At 51.2% G+C, this 15,759-nt stretch overlaps 1 protein-coding gene across 1 annotated transcript in view; it reads right to left on the minus strand.

The window, feature by feature from the left end:
• TRAPPC10 (trafficking protein particle complex subunit 10) overlaps positions 1 to 12,369 on the minus strand; it is an 89,341-nt gene extending 76,972 nt beyond the window's left edge. Inside the window, exon 1 of the mRNA XM_028126447.2 lies at positions 12,197 to 12,369. Within this exon, the coding sequence (XP_027982248.2) occupies positions 12,197 to 12,263 (67 nt within the window). The 5' untranslated portion in view covers positions 12,264 to 12,369. The remainder of the gene's footprint in view (positions 1 to 12,196) is intronic.
• Between the last annotated feature and the right edge of the window lie 3,390 nt (positions 12,370 to 15,759).

Here is a 15,759-nt window from a genome sequence, read left to right on the forward strand (position 1 = left end):
CGCAGCCACAGGGAAAGAGCTGGGACAAGGCTGCCCGTCGGACTGTGCGCTCCTGGTGGGAGGTGTCCAAATGCCACAGAGAACCACTGAAAGCATTTTAAATCTGTCCTCACGAGTCACTGTTGACGGCGGAGTGACAGAGACCGTATAAAGTGGGACCTACAGCACCCGCTAGGTGTTCGGGAGAAATGCTTTGTTCCAGGCCCAGCTGGCCTGCGGAATCAGAAACTGGGGTGGAACCCGGCGTCAGGTTCTAACAAGCCCACTAGGGCACTCTGATGCAGCTCCAGTTTGAGAAGACCCTACCTCCGTCATCCCCAGTATGCACAAAATGGGAGGGAAGAAGATACAGACGATCCAGCAGTTCATTAAACCCCCAAGTTCTGAAATTGAATCACAAAGACCAGTGTGAACTTTCGGTGTACTTCACCTTTGAATTCCCAGCTCTGTGCCATAAAAAGAAGACCCAGCAGCAGCCAGCAGCCCAAGCAGGTAGCCTGGGGTCTTGAAAAACCTTTTCCCACTAAAAAGAAGCGGGGTTCCTTGGAGAAATGGCTGACTCCAGGGCCAAGGCTGGAAACGAGTCTGGAACATAACACAACAGAGAGCAAAGAAAAGAACAAAAGATTCCTACAACTTGGAGGCCAACCAAGTAGGCAAAGATGGAACCGCCTGCCCGTCGGTAAGGACAGCACTGGCCACGGACTGAAACAAAGCAGGTAGGTCTAAATCCTTAAATTTATAATAATACTTAAAAAAAAAAAAAAAAAACATGGTACCTGATCACCACTGGAGGACACTCACTTTGAGTGAACCAACTTACTATACACAGGAAGTGAGTGAGGCATTTAGTCTGCCTTTCCTACACAAACCACACCACTGGATAAGCAAGGAACACACATACACACTTTTTTTTTTTTTAAAGATTCTATTTATTTATTTAAGAGCAAGAGCGCACGTGCCCACAAGCAGGGGGAGCGGCAGAGGGAGAGGAGAAGCAGACTCCCCACGGAGCAGGGAGCACCACGTGGGGCTCTATTCCAGGACCCTGGGCAGGCGTTAAACCCACTGAGCCGCCCAGGCGCCCCCACAAACACACTTTCTACAGACACATTTCCACTAACAAATGAAGACAAAACGGTAACATTAGAATTTCACCATTCCGGACCCCACGGGGCATAAGCGACAGGAGAAGGGCCGCACCCATCGGAGAGACACCAGCAGAGCCTGCATGCCACTGGTGGAGAGACGCCCCCAGCCAGGAGACAGTCTTGCCAAAACCATCCAACCCGAACCTGACCCAGCCTCTGGCTCCAAGGACCACCTTCCAGGAGACACAGAACCCTGAGGACAGAGGGCACCATGGGACGCAGCTGGCCGAGTGGGGGCAGTGAGCATGACGCGGTCACAGGACAGAACCCGGGCTCCTCGGGAAACTGCCAGGAACAAAAGGGAGACGGAGGGAAACCCACGGTTTGCAGACAGAGAGCACGATCTCAAACCCTTATCTGGACACCAATTAATTCAAAGAGCTTAAAAGAAAAAGACATTGAAGACACACAGAAAATGTAAATGCTGAATATTTGATATTAGGGAAAATTTTTTCGATGTGATAAAGGTTTCATAGTTGTTTTTAAAAAGTCCTGATCCTTTAGAGATACGCTGTCTTGAGGGACACACACTGTCTCAGCTCAGGCTGCCGGGACAAAATAAATACCATGACGGAGTTTCCTCCAACACCAACACCAACTTGTTTTCTCCCAGTTCTGGAGCCCGGAAGTCCAAGATCAAGGTGCTGGACATTCAGTTCCAGGTGCCTAACGTCTTCCTGGTTTGGGGCTTTCCTCAGTGTGCGTGAGGAGGGAGGCGCGCCCTCTTCCTCCTCTCATAAGGCCACTGGCTCCATCCTCGGGGCCCAGCCCTCATCCCCTTCCAGCCCGCAGACCGCGGCTCCAAACACCGGCACACCGGCCGTCAGGGCTCCAGCACACGAACTGCGGGGAGGGACACAAACCTTCAGTCCATTACACACGCACGCGCGGGTACCTGATGTCATGCTCGGGCTCTGCTTCAGAAGCACGCGGCATTGGAGGGAACGGGGTAGAGGGAAGCAAGACTGGCCAACTCTCCCAAATGCCGAAGTTGGCGGACAGGTTTGTGGGGTTTCATTATACTACTCCACTTTTGCACACATTTGCAAGTTTCCATCATAAAAAGTGTGAAACACATAAAAAGTGTGAAATACTACAATTCTCCCACTTCCCTTATCCTTTTCTTTCTTCCACAGCACCGATCGCTGATTACATAATTCGCTATTTTTGCCTATTGTGTTCCTCCTCTCAGTGGACTGGAAGCTCTACCAGGGCTGGGGGCTTTGCTGGCGGAGGTAACCCAAACCCTACAACAGTACCCGGCCGGCCCAGGTGCGCGGTGCGCGCCTGCTGACCGGGGAGCCTCCCCTGAGCCCTTCATATTCTTCACCAGACAAGCCAGGGCCCCGGAGCACGGCACACCCTGCAGCGGAGGTAACAGCAGTGCTGGCCGTCAGATTATGTTCTCAGGATATGAATGCGATTTTAGAACAGGTAAGATTATACTGGAAATTTCTAGTGTGGCTGACTGATTCAGTTCTTAGACTGCTGAACCCAAGGAAGCTAGATTTTTATTTTACTTAACTCTGTGGCAAAGGCTTTCTCCGAGGGGAAATTTTAGGGACAAGTCCCCCTTCCTTCCATGTGGGCAGATGGTGTGTGCTTCCCCAGCTGCCTGTAAAGTTGTGGTAGAGGAGGAGTCAGGCACCTCGATGCTGACCCTCACTGCGCTATCACATACTGGGGGGTCAGGCACAGCGGAGCCGGCTCTCAGGCCTTCATCTTCAAAGTGACCTGACGGCCCAACCTGTTGTTCACCTCCGTGCTTAGAAACTCACTGACCCAGCTGGTCTAAAAGTGCCCATAAATGGCGAGCTATGAGGTAGTAAAAATTACTACCCAAACGGGTTACTGTTAGTGCCAAGGCTCCACCTAAAATTTTAGCTCTAAAATATATGCCATTGCTTCCAAATGCTAAACAGGATCTGTTAAAAACAAGAAAACCTTCCAAACATACAACAGTTCCCAGTGAAACCAAGGTCTAAATCTGTTGTCAGTTTCTTCATAATTTCTCTACTCACTATTTTTTTAGTTTTGCAAACAAGGGCCTAAAATAATATGAAGGAACAAAATATTACGGAACGTAAGTGCAAGAAGCCAAATAAAGGCCTTTGTTTCCCTAGCGGAAAATAAGGAAAGAGAGATTACAAAAAATGTTCACTATTTCTAAGAGATCATACCACCTTGTGTCAACATCTAGAGCCCCAAATCCCAGATGCCAAGGAATCGTTCCCCTGGTCAAGAGCCCAGCGAGGACAAACCTCTAAATACAGAAGCAGCGATATAAAACCAGAGGCACGCAGTGGACGCCGGCTGCCACGCGCCAGGACGCCAGTGCCGACGCTGTGGTGTGGGGAAGGAACGCAGCCCCCGAAAAGATCTGTCCACGCCCGACCCCCAGAAGCTGGGGATGGGGCCTTATTTGGAAAAAGGATCTTTGCAGATGTAATGAAGTTCAGGCTCTCCGATGAGATCACCCCAGATCATCTGGGTGGGCCCTAAATCCAATGACAAGTGTCGTGATAAGGGACAGGAGAGCAAATGCAGAGGCGTGAAGCCAGAGAGCAGCCCCGTGAAGATAAGGCGGAGGCTGAGGCCAAAGGAGCGCCAAAGACTGCTGGGCGCTGGGAGAGGCAGGAGGACCCTCCCCCGGAGCCGCAGGAGGAGCAAGCACACAGCCCACCAGCACCTCGACTTTCAACCTCTGGTCTCCAGAACTGTGAGAGAAGAGATTTCCCGTGTTTTAAGCCGGCAAGTTTCTGATAATTTGTGACAACAGCCCTGGGAAACTAATGCATATGGTATAACGTACAAAAATAGAATGCACATCTTTTCCTAATGCCATTCCAATTCATGTCTTAGACATGTTTTCGGCTATACCTCTTAAATGTCAAAGAAACACAGCTGAACACATGATTCAGAAGAGGCCCAATCACCAATAAACATATAAAAAGAACTTCACTAATCATCGGGTAAATGCACCCCCAAACATAACTAGATTTCATCAAAATTAAAAATGTACTTCAAGGGGCGCCTGGGTGGCTCAGTCATTAAGCGTCTGCCTTCGGCTCAGGTCATGATCCCAGGGTCCTGGGATCGAGCCCCACAACGGGCTCCCTGCCCCGCGGGAAGCCTGCTTCTCCCTCCCACTCCCCCTGCTTGTGTTCCTGCTCTCGCTGTGTCTCTCTCTGTCAAATAAATAAATAAATAATCTTTAAAAAAAATGTACTTCAAAAGATAGCACTAAGAAAATTAAAAGACAGCCAAAGATTAGGAAAAAGTATTTGCAAATCATGGCTCTGATAAAGGACATGTATCAGCAAATATGAACGCTTATAACTCAATGATAATCTAATTTAAAAATGGGCAAAATAGGGCGCCTGGGTGGCTCAGTTGGTTGGGCCACTGCCTTCGGCTCGGGTCATGATCCTGGAGTCCTGGGATCGAGTCCCGCGTCGGGCTCCCTGCTCGGCGGGGAGTCTGCTTCTCCCTCTGACCCTCTCCCCTCTCATGTGCTCTCTCTCTCTCATTCTTTCTCTCAAATAAATAAAATCTTTAAAAAAAAAAAATGGGCAAAATATCTGAATAAACATGTCACTAAAGAAGATATACAAATGGCTGATAAGAATACGCAAAAATGCTCAACTTCACTAGCCATGAGGGAGATGCAAATTAAAACCAAAATCAGATACCACTTCCCGTCCACTGGTAGAGCTGTGATAAAAGAGACAGGCAAGTGTGTGTCCACAAGAATATGGGGCCACTGGAACCCTCATCCGCTGCTGGTGGGGATGTTAAGCAGTACAGACACTTGGGAAGACAAGCCAGCAATTTCTTAAAAAGTCAGACATAAGCTTATCATCCAACACAGCAATTCTGCTCCTAAGAATCTTCGCCATGAAGAATGGGAAAGGTGCCCACACACAGGCGTGCAAATGTTCCCAGCAGCATTACTCACAACAGCCATAAAGTGGAAACAACCCAAACGCCCGTCGACTGGTGAAGAGATAAACAAGGCGGGGCCCACCCGCAAGGCGGACTCTCCAGAGATGGAAGAGGAACACACGACAGAATACGGCTCGACCTCCGCAGAGGAAGATGCGGGGCCTGCAAACACTGCTGAGTGAAAAAAGCCAGCCACAAGACTGCCTGCCACAGGATCTCATTTCTAGAAACGTCTAGAAAACACCAATGTACAGCGACAGGAAGCAGAGAGGTTGCCCACGCCTGGGGGTGCGAGCGGGGATTACCTGCTAACGAGCATGAGGGAACCTGACAGACGATGGTGCTGGCGGCACAGCTCTGGGGACAGACGGTGGAGGGACCTCAGAGCACGCGGATGAAAGCTCCATGAAGCGATGAAAGAACAACGCTGCGCGTCATTCGGGGTGGGGAGCGTGCCTCAGAGCGCACTCTTCACAGGGCGATCTGGAAGCAGCCTCCAATATTCCACCTGCTCTTACCTTCTGTTCTAGCAAGTCCACTTCCAGATTCCATTCTTCATTTTAAAAATCTACTCCTCCTTTATTTACGCATTTTTAAAGTTTCAGGTTGGTTTTGAAAGGTACAGACAGATCTTCTTTCAAGGCTTCATCAAAGGCCAGGTTGGGAGGCCTTCAATCCTACCTGCACCATCTCAGAAGCCAAATCCACAACCCAAGAATGCTTTGGTTTGGCCATAAATTTCTATTGACTTATAGTGAAGAAAGCATACCTGAACTCAATTCAGAAGGACCAGTTCAAAGAATGCGATCCCTAGCATACCAGTTAGCTTTCTTTCTTTTACTGGATGAACATGTATTCCCTGGATTCAAAAACTCCAGAGCCATGTTGCAATATCACAAAGACTAAGCACACAGCAGTTTACCTAAAAACAGGTCTGAGTGATCAGGGTTCAAACTCTCCAAGCATTTCCCACAAAGCTGTCTTAGCTCAAGGAGACACATGTTTAAAGAAAGTAATCTATGCTGTCAAAAGCCTCTAACTTAGGGAAGCATCAAAGACAGCACAGTATTTCTCTTAGAGAGACACTCATTCATTTATCTATTTCATTTATTCCACAAATATGTACTGAGCGCCTACTGTGTGCTCAGCACCACTGCAGGTGCTAAAAGCCCAGCAACGAGCAGGAGAATCCGGACCCTCGCCCTGCAGCTTGCAGGCAGCCTGGGTCAGGGGTGGAGAGAGACAATAAGCAAAGAAAAAAGAAATGTTTATGTCAGGGGTGCTGAGCCAAGAAGACTGAATCAAGTCAACGGTATGCCAAACAGTAAGCGGGGTGTGGGAGGCGGTACGTGAGCAGCTCCCGGAGGGAAGGGGAGGCAGTGAGGGGCGAGAAGAGCAGTGCGGGGTGCGCAGGCAGGGGCGGGCTGCAGGGGCTGCAGGGGGGTTAAGGCACAGCCAGGAAGCCAGGGCGGTGGGGAGGTGAGGACCGGGGCTTGTATGTCACGGGGGCTCGTAGCCCATGTAAAGGTCTTTGAGGGTTATGCTGAGAAAGTGGCTAGCCCTGGAAGGGTCCGAGAGCGGAGGAATGCGCGCCTCTCAGGAGCCCTCGGGGCATCGCCCCTCACCCCATGGAGAACTCGCTTCAAGAGGCCTGCGTGGAACCAGGGAGGCCACCTGGAGGTCGCAGGAGCAGACCCAGGGTGAGGAAAAGGTGGCTTGCATTCGGGGGAGCAACAGTAAAGGTGGGGAGAAGTGGCTAACCTCTCGATAAATGTCAAAGATAAACAACATTCGTGGACAGACTGACTGCCAATTGTGAGAGAGAAAGAGGAGTCAAAGGTGACCCCAAGGTCATCAATTTCTATTTAAAAAACAAATATCCCGTTAAGACCAAACCCCTGTGAATACACATAAAGTCAGGTGGAGAGCAGTTACCGAGCAGACTTGACTGGACTGGAGGCAGGGCAGCTGCCGCCAGGGAGCTCCGAGGCCAGCAGAGCGAGGAGGCTGCCTGAGGAAGGAAGAGCCACGCCAGGGAGCCCGGGGCCTGGGTCCTCCACTGCCGCTCTGGCCTCCAGATTCAGGTCCGCAGCGCCCAGGCCCGGGCAGCAGAGGGGGATCGGAGCGTACCCTGAGACCACACACAGGACACCATGCAACCCTCATGAAAAGATGCTCTGACAACTGGCAAAAAGCTTTTTTAGACGACAAGTTCTTCGGTCAGTCACTTGCACCGAAGATGAAGCCCTCGGCTCTTCCCATCTCTCCGTGGGGGGGCCCCACCACCTTGCTGTCCGCTCCTTTCCAGGCAAAGACGCTCCTGTAAGGCCTACCATGCTTGATTATCTCAGACATTCACCAGAACTTAAAAACAAAAATCAGACCCTTGAGTTTCACTTGCATAAACCAAATTTTACTAGAAACACTGCTGAAAACACATCTCGTAAATCAGGCCTGTAAGCAAAAGTTCAAATGAAAAAGGAACGTTTTACTTCTACCTTATCTGGTCAAATCCACCCTGGAGTTGGGTTAATATACTAGGAACGTGGGTACCACAGCAAACCCACAGAGGCCCCACGGGGTATTTTGAATTTATGAGGAAAACGGCAATGCTGGAGATGTACCGACCCCACCTGAGGTATTCAGTTTCAATATTAGATCCTGCTACATTCCTTTCAAGGACATCATTATATCACAAAACAGCGTGGTTGCCACGATGAAAGGAAAGTACCACCAAAACAAACACACACACACAAGTCAGACGCAAAGTCTGACTGGCAGTGTCCAATCAGACTCCCAGGCTAGAGAAGTTGTGCAGCGTCCAACAGGTGCAACCATCCCATTAGCAGGTCACTGTGGTTACCTAAGAAGGGAAAAAAAAGTTCCTTCTAATTTATGCATATGATTTGCCTCAAATAACTACTGTTAGGACATAATACTTAATAAAATTATTTGGACCTAACTAATAAATGGAGTTATTAAGTATTCTTCTTAACCTAGAGATGCCGTGAAAAAGTTGCTGAGACACTAAGAGCAATGTGAACAAAGAAGTCTAGGAGTCAGTCCTTAGCAGCTAACGGTTTGGCACACACTGATTCCTCTCCTGGGTGCTTTACCCATATTTGTTCTTTCAACTCCACGCCGACCCTCTGAGTTCAGTACTAAAGCCATCCCTAGTTCCCAGATGAGGACGAGATGGCGAAGTGCCCTAGGTCCCACATAAAAGACCCACCTGTGCTTAAGGATGCACAGCACAGGTACAGACGACATTATCACGCCAGGCAAAGCGCATCTGGTAGCACCTTCAGTCATGGAACAACTGAGGTTTCTGAGGACAAGTGTTTCTCCTGCGTCTCAACTGTTGATTTGCTACTGGCTTAAGAATTCAATATGGGCCAAGCTCTGCATTTGTGTGCATCAGTTAGAAAAAAAGACATTTTGGGCGCCTGGGTGGCTCAGTTGGTTAAGCGACTGCCTTCGGCTCAGGTCATGATCCTGGAGTCCTGGGATCGAGTCCCACGTCGGGCTCCCAGCTCAGCGGGGAGCCTGCTTCTCCCTCTGACCCTCTCCCCTCTCATGCTGTTTCTCTCCCGCTCGCTCTCTAAGAAATAAAATCTTTAAAAAAAAAAAAAAGACTAATTTTAAGTGACTTTTCTGGGACTCAACTCAGACAGTGGTTAAATCACAAGCACTACACTTTCAGAGTAGGTGGGATATTAACAATGGGCACCTTTAAAAACTTTAACCTACAGAGGAAAAATCAAACTCCAACCAGGTACAAAGCATCCCAAATCTGCTCATTTTTGTTGCCTTTTCCCCCTTTCACAATTGATAGTGTCAGATGTGGAACCCCAAACAGAGAGATCCAGAAAAATAAACAATGCCATCTAAGAAGTGACTGGTGAGATCAGATCATTTGCATGGAGCACTGTGATTTTCCAAATACTATACAAAATCTATGTTGATAGCGTGTGCTGTTTTCGGCACGATGCCAACAGTCAACAAAGAAATGCCACAAATCCACGGAATTACAATAACTTTGTCCACTAAAGGAGACAGCTGGAAAAGGAACATGTCTTCCCTAACATACCCTTGGAACAGAAACCTGTCTTTATTCTAAAGCAGAGAACTGACCCAGTGCTTGGGGAAAAAGAGAAAAAATCTAAGCTAACACAAATTTAGATCAAATAAATCTGCTGGATTTGTTTCTGGTTTCACTGTGCATTTTTCATGATTAATAAACTATACTACAAGTACTCAAACTGCTGTGAGTAGGTAATTCATCACACCACTAGCACCACTAACCGCTCAGCAGACACCCCGAGCATTTCATGGATGGTCCCTGGTACTTACTAGCTTCACTAGTCTTGGGTCTAAGGAGATCTCCTGCTGAGGTAGTCGGGAAGAGGCAGCTGGGCAGCAGGTTCAGAAACTCTTAATGATGGAGTGAAGACCATTAAAATGTTTAGGTAGCTTCAGAATATTATTAAAATCATTTAGCAAGCTTTTCAAGTAATCGTGTATTCTAGTTACCCCCAGTCTCTGGGGACTTTCCATTCTTCTCATGGTGACACACATGTAAATGGTTTCTACACTTCCTTGAACCAGTCACACTCTACATTCTCCTCAGAAAGGTCCACTTAGGGCGCCTGGGTGGCTCAGATGGTTAAGCGTCTGCCTTCGGCTCAGGTCATGATCCCAGAGTCCTGGGATCGAGTCCCGCATCGGGCTCCCTGCTCTGCGGGGAGCCTGCTTCTCCCTCTGCCTCTCTCTCTCTCTCTCTCTCTCTCTCTGACTCTCATGAATAAATAAATAAAACATTTAAAAAAAAAAAAAGAAAGGTCCACTTAAAGTAAAGTTTCCTACGATCTAGGAGAAAACTCAAACCCAGCACACACTGGGCTCTCATCTGAAAAGAACAAACCCTGACTTGAAAGGGCTGCAGCGGCTTGCCAGGTATCCCAGGAGAAGAGGCAAACAGACTATGAAAACAAAAATCTTGCAAACTAAGATACCATGTACACAGTATCAAAAATCCCAGGAAGAAGGAGCCTCCAGGTGATTCTTCAAAAGCAACTTTCCTACTGCCTTGCCTTCAAAACACTGGCCGCGGGGCAGAACGGAACAGATAAAGAAGGCAAACCAGGACAAGTGCCTCCCAAAGCTGCAGCCGCGAATAGACACCCCCAAATGTAATTTCAAGTGTGAACTGGGAAGCCAGCTTTTCTAAACGCTAACAAATCTGTCCCGTGCAGAGGCTCTTTTTTATTTTCCCAGCTAACTCTGTCTGAAAGTTTACCGAAGCCACTTTCTTTCCTGAGACTCCAATGAGTCAAAGGTTGTGGGCCTTTAGGACAGAGACGCAGTGGGAACACACAACACTGATTCCGCGCTTTACACACCAGGACACGCCCCCACAGATAGGAGCTACCACAATAAATCTGTAGGAAAGGACACTGTGTCCTCTCACTGTATCTGCCACGCTTGTGGGCATGAAAGTAAACACTAAACCCGTGAGTCCGGCACTGTCTACTATAGGGTAACAACTCACCCGCCCAGTCATGAGATTTAGAAACTTCTTCTTCAGAAATGTATTTACAGAAAGCCTAGGGAAACCTGTCTGAGCTAAGGGGCGTGAGATATAATTAGATTCTCCCGCACTCACAAGGTGCAGGGCGCTGGGGGAGGCATTTCCAGGATCTGGATTACACTGACGCCTAACAGGAAGACCACCCAGGGCAGGGCTCCTCTTCCCTGAGGCCTTGGAAAGCACGTGGCACCTGCAGGGCTCTTCCAGACCAGCCCTACATGCCCCTGTCCTCTGGGCTGAGGGTGGAGCAAGGTGCAATGTCTGGAGTAAGACATGCAGTGGACAAATTAAGAGCAGCGGCAGGGGTGGGGGGAGGGGGGAACTCTTGCTGAACTATGCCAGTGTCCAAATTTAGAGGAGACACAGCCCAAATCCCTAAGGAAGTTTATCATCTCGATAGGAAGCCACAAACTTAAACCTCAAACACAGTTTCTCAGGGATCTGACAAGAAGGAGCACAGAAGAAGTGTGTCCATTAGTTAGAAAAAGAAAAAAAGACACAGAAACAGGAGCGTGCTCAAGACCCACCGAACAGTCCGCTATGGCTTTGGGCGCCCAGATTTTCCGTAGGAAGAGTGCTTCCTTTCAAAGCATGGAGGACCACAGGAAAAAAATTAACTGAATACCTCCCAAGGCCTAAAATCCTAATAGTTTGAAACGCCTGTCTGCAAGACATCAGAATGTCAGCCAACATTTCGACATTGCCTATGACCTCCGTACTTTTCTAAGTATTTGATCCTAAAGTTACGAGGGTAAAAAGTAGGGGAAATTTTTCCCTGTAAGAGCGGAACGATCCCCCCGCGTGCGTGCCGAAGGGTGGCGCGCGCACACACACGAACCGACCGCCCAGACGCCGGGGCATCGGTCTGGCTGGCCAGAGCGTGCCCTGCAGAGCCGGGCGTTCTGGGGGCGCAGCTCGCCTCACCCTCGCAGCCGCGTCTGTAAGTGGGTCTCCCGCCCGGGCGCCCGCGGAGAAGACGCGGGAGGGGGCGCGCCCGGAGCGAGCGGCGACTCGCAGCCCAGCCCCGCCTGCAGCTGTCACGCCCGTGGCCGCGCAGCTTCCACGGCTCCGACCCACTACCCGCCGGTGGCAGCGTAGCTCCCGCACTCTTTGTAGCACTTTCCTGGGGGAAGTGCAGGCGCGCGCGCGCGAAGACGGCCGCGCAAGCAAACTTGGTCCGAGCTCCCCGAGCCCCCTCCCGCGGGATCCGAGGGGACGGCGCGCGGGAGCGAGAGGTCGGCCCGCCGGCCAGGCCTGGGGCCCCCCGCGCCCCGCCCTCCGCCCCGGGGCGCGCACGGTCGGAGGGCAGCCGCCACGGCCAGCGAGCGCGTCCCGGCGGGGTCGGAGGTCGCCCCGGGGCGCGAAGGGCCCCGCCGCTGCCGCCGCCCCGGCCACACCTCCGTTCCGGGAAGCGGCCGGGTCGGGAGCGCCGGGGGGGGGGGGGGGGGAGAGGGCCCGGGCCGGGCCGCCCGCCACGGCCGCCGCCCCCTCCCGCGCCCACGGCACTCACAGGTGACGATGGGCTTGTTCTCCATGGTGTAGATCACCGGCGGCAGCGGCTCCTCAGGGGCGTCCATGGGCGTCCGCCGTCACCGGCCCGGCCCCCCGTGCCCCATGGGCAGCCCCGAGGCCGCGCCGGGCCAGCCCAAGCCTGAGCGGCGCCGCGACAGGGAGGCCCGCCCGGCCGCGCTAGGCAGCTCCCGAGCCGGCCGCCCGCCGCCGCCCGCCGGCCGCACCACTTCCGGCCCCGGCACCGCCGCGCTACCGCTTCCGGGGCGCGCGGCTTAAAGGGGAGGCCTCCCGGCCGCGCGCCGGCGCTGCCCTCCGACCGAAAGACGGCTGGGCGGGAGAGGGCGGGCCTGGCGAGTCCCGGCGGGGCTCCCACATGCACCTCGAAGCGGAGGCCCCGCGCGGGCCGGCCGAGAGGCTGCGGCCCGGAAGCCGCACCCCCCCCCCCCGGACAGCAGCGTTCCCTCGGCGTGGGGCGCAGCGACGCGCGGCTCCTCCCCAGGGAGGAGGTCCCCAGGGAGGTCTCTCCACCGCTCCCAGCGCCTGGCGACCCGGTGCGCGGCCGCGGCCCACCATGCAGATCCCCGGGACGCGGGGTCCGGGCTGCAGTCACTGGCAGCACATGGACACGGGCGCGACCCCGGGGTCACCGACAGCACGTGGACACGGGGATGCCCCCGAGGGTCACCGACAGCACCCCGGAGGGTCACTGGACACTGGCGTGACCCTGACAGGCACTGACAGCATGTGGGCCCTGGGACCACCTTGCGGTCACCAAGGAGGGGCTTGTGGACGGTGGCGTGGCAGTTGCTCACCTCTGCGGGTCTGTTCGCCCAGAACGTAGCTCTTGTTCTGTTTCCCCGACACCCAGCGCCGCAGGGGAAACAGTCAAGGCTCCAGATTAATTCCCACCGCCGGGCTGAACGGCAGTTACTCCTTGGGAAACCCCTGGTCTGGTGTTTTCTTGTTACACTGGTTTTAGGAAGGAGTATGGCTGCCATAAAGTAGAGCAAGATTATTACCTTCCTTTGGCTGCCGCCAAAGACCCTCCAGCACTGCAATTACTCAAGGCTCGCCTTGGAGACCGGCTCCCCAACCCTCCCCCTCCTCCACCCCCACCCCCACCTGGGGGAGTTGGAAAGACCCGCCCCTTTCTGAATCTCCCGGACAGGTTGCCTGCGCTCCTGCTAGCACTACTTGCCTGTGTCCGTGACAACTGCGGCATGCTGGAACTGTGCGACCGGGCCTTTTACTTGTGTCCTGAACCCTCTCCCATGCCCAGCCACACACGGCCTCCCATGGAGTAAGCATGTTGTGGGCATGCCACAAAATTAAGCCCCACTTTAATGCGTGTAAGTTTCTTGTGCAAGGAAAGTCGTTTTGGGGTCAGGTCTGCAGATGAAATAAACGGAATGTATGTGTGAAATAGTGTGAACAAAGCTGCTGAATGTGTGTGCATAGTGTAGCGTGTGCACTGTAGCTGGGTGAGGACGCAAAGAGCAGAGTTTCAGACAGCTGGACGCTGTGAGGCAGAGCCACAGAAGGAACTGAGGAGGGGTGCAGAGCCAGAGTCTGCCTGGGGATTCCCTATAAGTCCTTGGCCTCGGCTGGGTTCAGCAGGTGTGGGATGAGGCTCCACAGGGCTTACCAGAAAGTGGCTGTGACAGAGTCAAGCATGGCACAAGGAGTAGAGGTCAAGCAGTGCTGCGGGAATGACCTCATTGATACCTCACTCCCAGGACATTCCGCTGAGACCCTAGACGGAGGACCATGTGCCCAGGGGTCAGCCCACTTTACCTGTGAAGGCCCAGATGAGTATTTTCAGCTTTGCAGGTCATATACAGTTTCTGTCTTACATTTTTCTCTGGGACTTTTAAAAAAGCAATTATTTAAAAATACAAAATCCATTCTTAGCTCAAGGGCCATATGAAAACAGGGCATGGCCCACATGTGGCCTGTGAGCCATAGGTTGCCAATCCCCGACCTTAAAACAGTACAAGGCAAAGCCTTGACAAAATCTGCAGGACATACAGCCCTCAGATTTGAATCTTGCCAAGTTGGTGGGGCTTGCGGACACCTTGAACATTCCTCGGATCCAACCTAACAAAAAGCATAACACTAAGCCTATACAAAGTCAAGGTGATAAAGATAGTAGTTGAATTGCCAGCAAGAACTAAAGTCAAGACTCTTCTGTGGAAGATGATCCATGGTCTCTACGACTCATGATTTACCAATGCCCAACATATACGAGAAAATCACTATACCTAAAAAACCAGAAAGTGTAAACCATAGTCAAGAACAAAGTAGTCAATAGAAACCAGCCTCCGGATGGCCCAGATATTGTCTTCACAGATTAAGACTATAAAGCTGCTGTAATAATCAGCATGCTCAAAGAAGTAAGGGGATATAAGCTCTTAATGAGTAAAGACAGGGACTCACAGCAGAGTAAGAGAAAGTTTAAAAATAATCAAATGCAAAGTCTAGAACCGAAAAGCAGTTACTGAAATGAGAATTTCCCTGCATTGGCTTAACAGTAGGTTGGAAATAGCAGAAAGAGTCAGTGACCTTGAAGAGAAATCAATACAAATGATTCAATCTGAAAAAGAGAAAAAAAAAATGAAGAAAAATGAACAGAGTCGTAGAGACCTATGGGACAATATAAAGTGGCCTAACACACGTGTGTTAGGAGTCCCAGAAGGAGGAGGCCATCAGAATGTGGCAGATTTATTTGAAAAGATAATGGCCCAAAATCCACAAATTTGGTGGAAAAAACCTCAACTTATTGGTCAAGAAACTCAGCAGAGGGTGCCTGGGTGGCTCAGGTGGTTAAGCTTCAGCTCAGGTCATGATCCCAGGGTCCTGGGATTGAGGGCTCCGTGCTCAGCGGGGAGTCTGCTTCTCCCTCTGCCTCTGCCCCTCACCCACTCATGCACTCTCTCTCTCTCAAATAAATAAAATCTTCAAAAAAAAAAAAAACAAAAAACTCAGCAGAACCTCAGTAGAACACATGCGAAGAAGCTTATTTACAGGAATATCACAAACTGCTAACAACCAAAACAGAATATCTTGAGAGCAGGCAGTGAAGAAAGACGTTACCCACTGGGGAACAATGACAAAAATTTCCACTGAGTTCTCGTCGGACAGTATCAACCAGAGAACCAATGGTATAAACCCTCAAAGTGCTGAGTTTTTTAAAACGTAACCCAAAACTCTATGTCCCACAAAAAAATTCTCTAAAAATGAGGGCAGAGAAAGATGTTTGCAGATAGAATGCTAGAATCCGTGGCCAGCAGGCAGGGTACCACAAGACCTGGTGAAGGATGCTCTTCTGGGTGAGAGGAAATGACACCAGGTAGACGGTAGGAAGTGGGGCTCCGGAAACAATCAACAACTACGTAAACGTAAATTGTTAGGCTTTTTTCTTCTTTCTGTAATTCCCTTAAAAGACAGCTGTTTAGGGAGCCTGGGTGGCTCAGTTCGTTAAGCAACTGCCTTCGGCTCAGGTCATGATCCTGGAGTCCCGCATCAGGCTCCCTGCTCAGCAGGGAGTCTGCTTCTCCCTCT

This window comes from Eumetopias jubatus, unplaced genomic scaffold, assembly GCF_037043125.1.
Source record: "Eumetopias jubatus isolate StellerSeaLion01/CBP00866 unplaced genomic scaffold, mEumJub1_p1.0 scaffold_1, whole genome shotgun sequence".
NCBI lineage: Eukaryota > Metazoa > Chordata > Mammalia > Carnivora > Otariidae > Eumetopias > Eumetopias jubatus.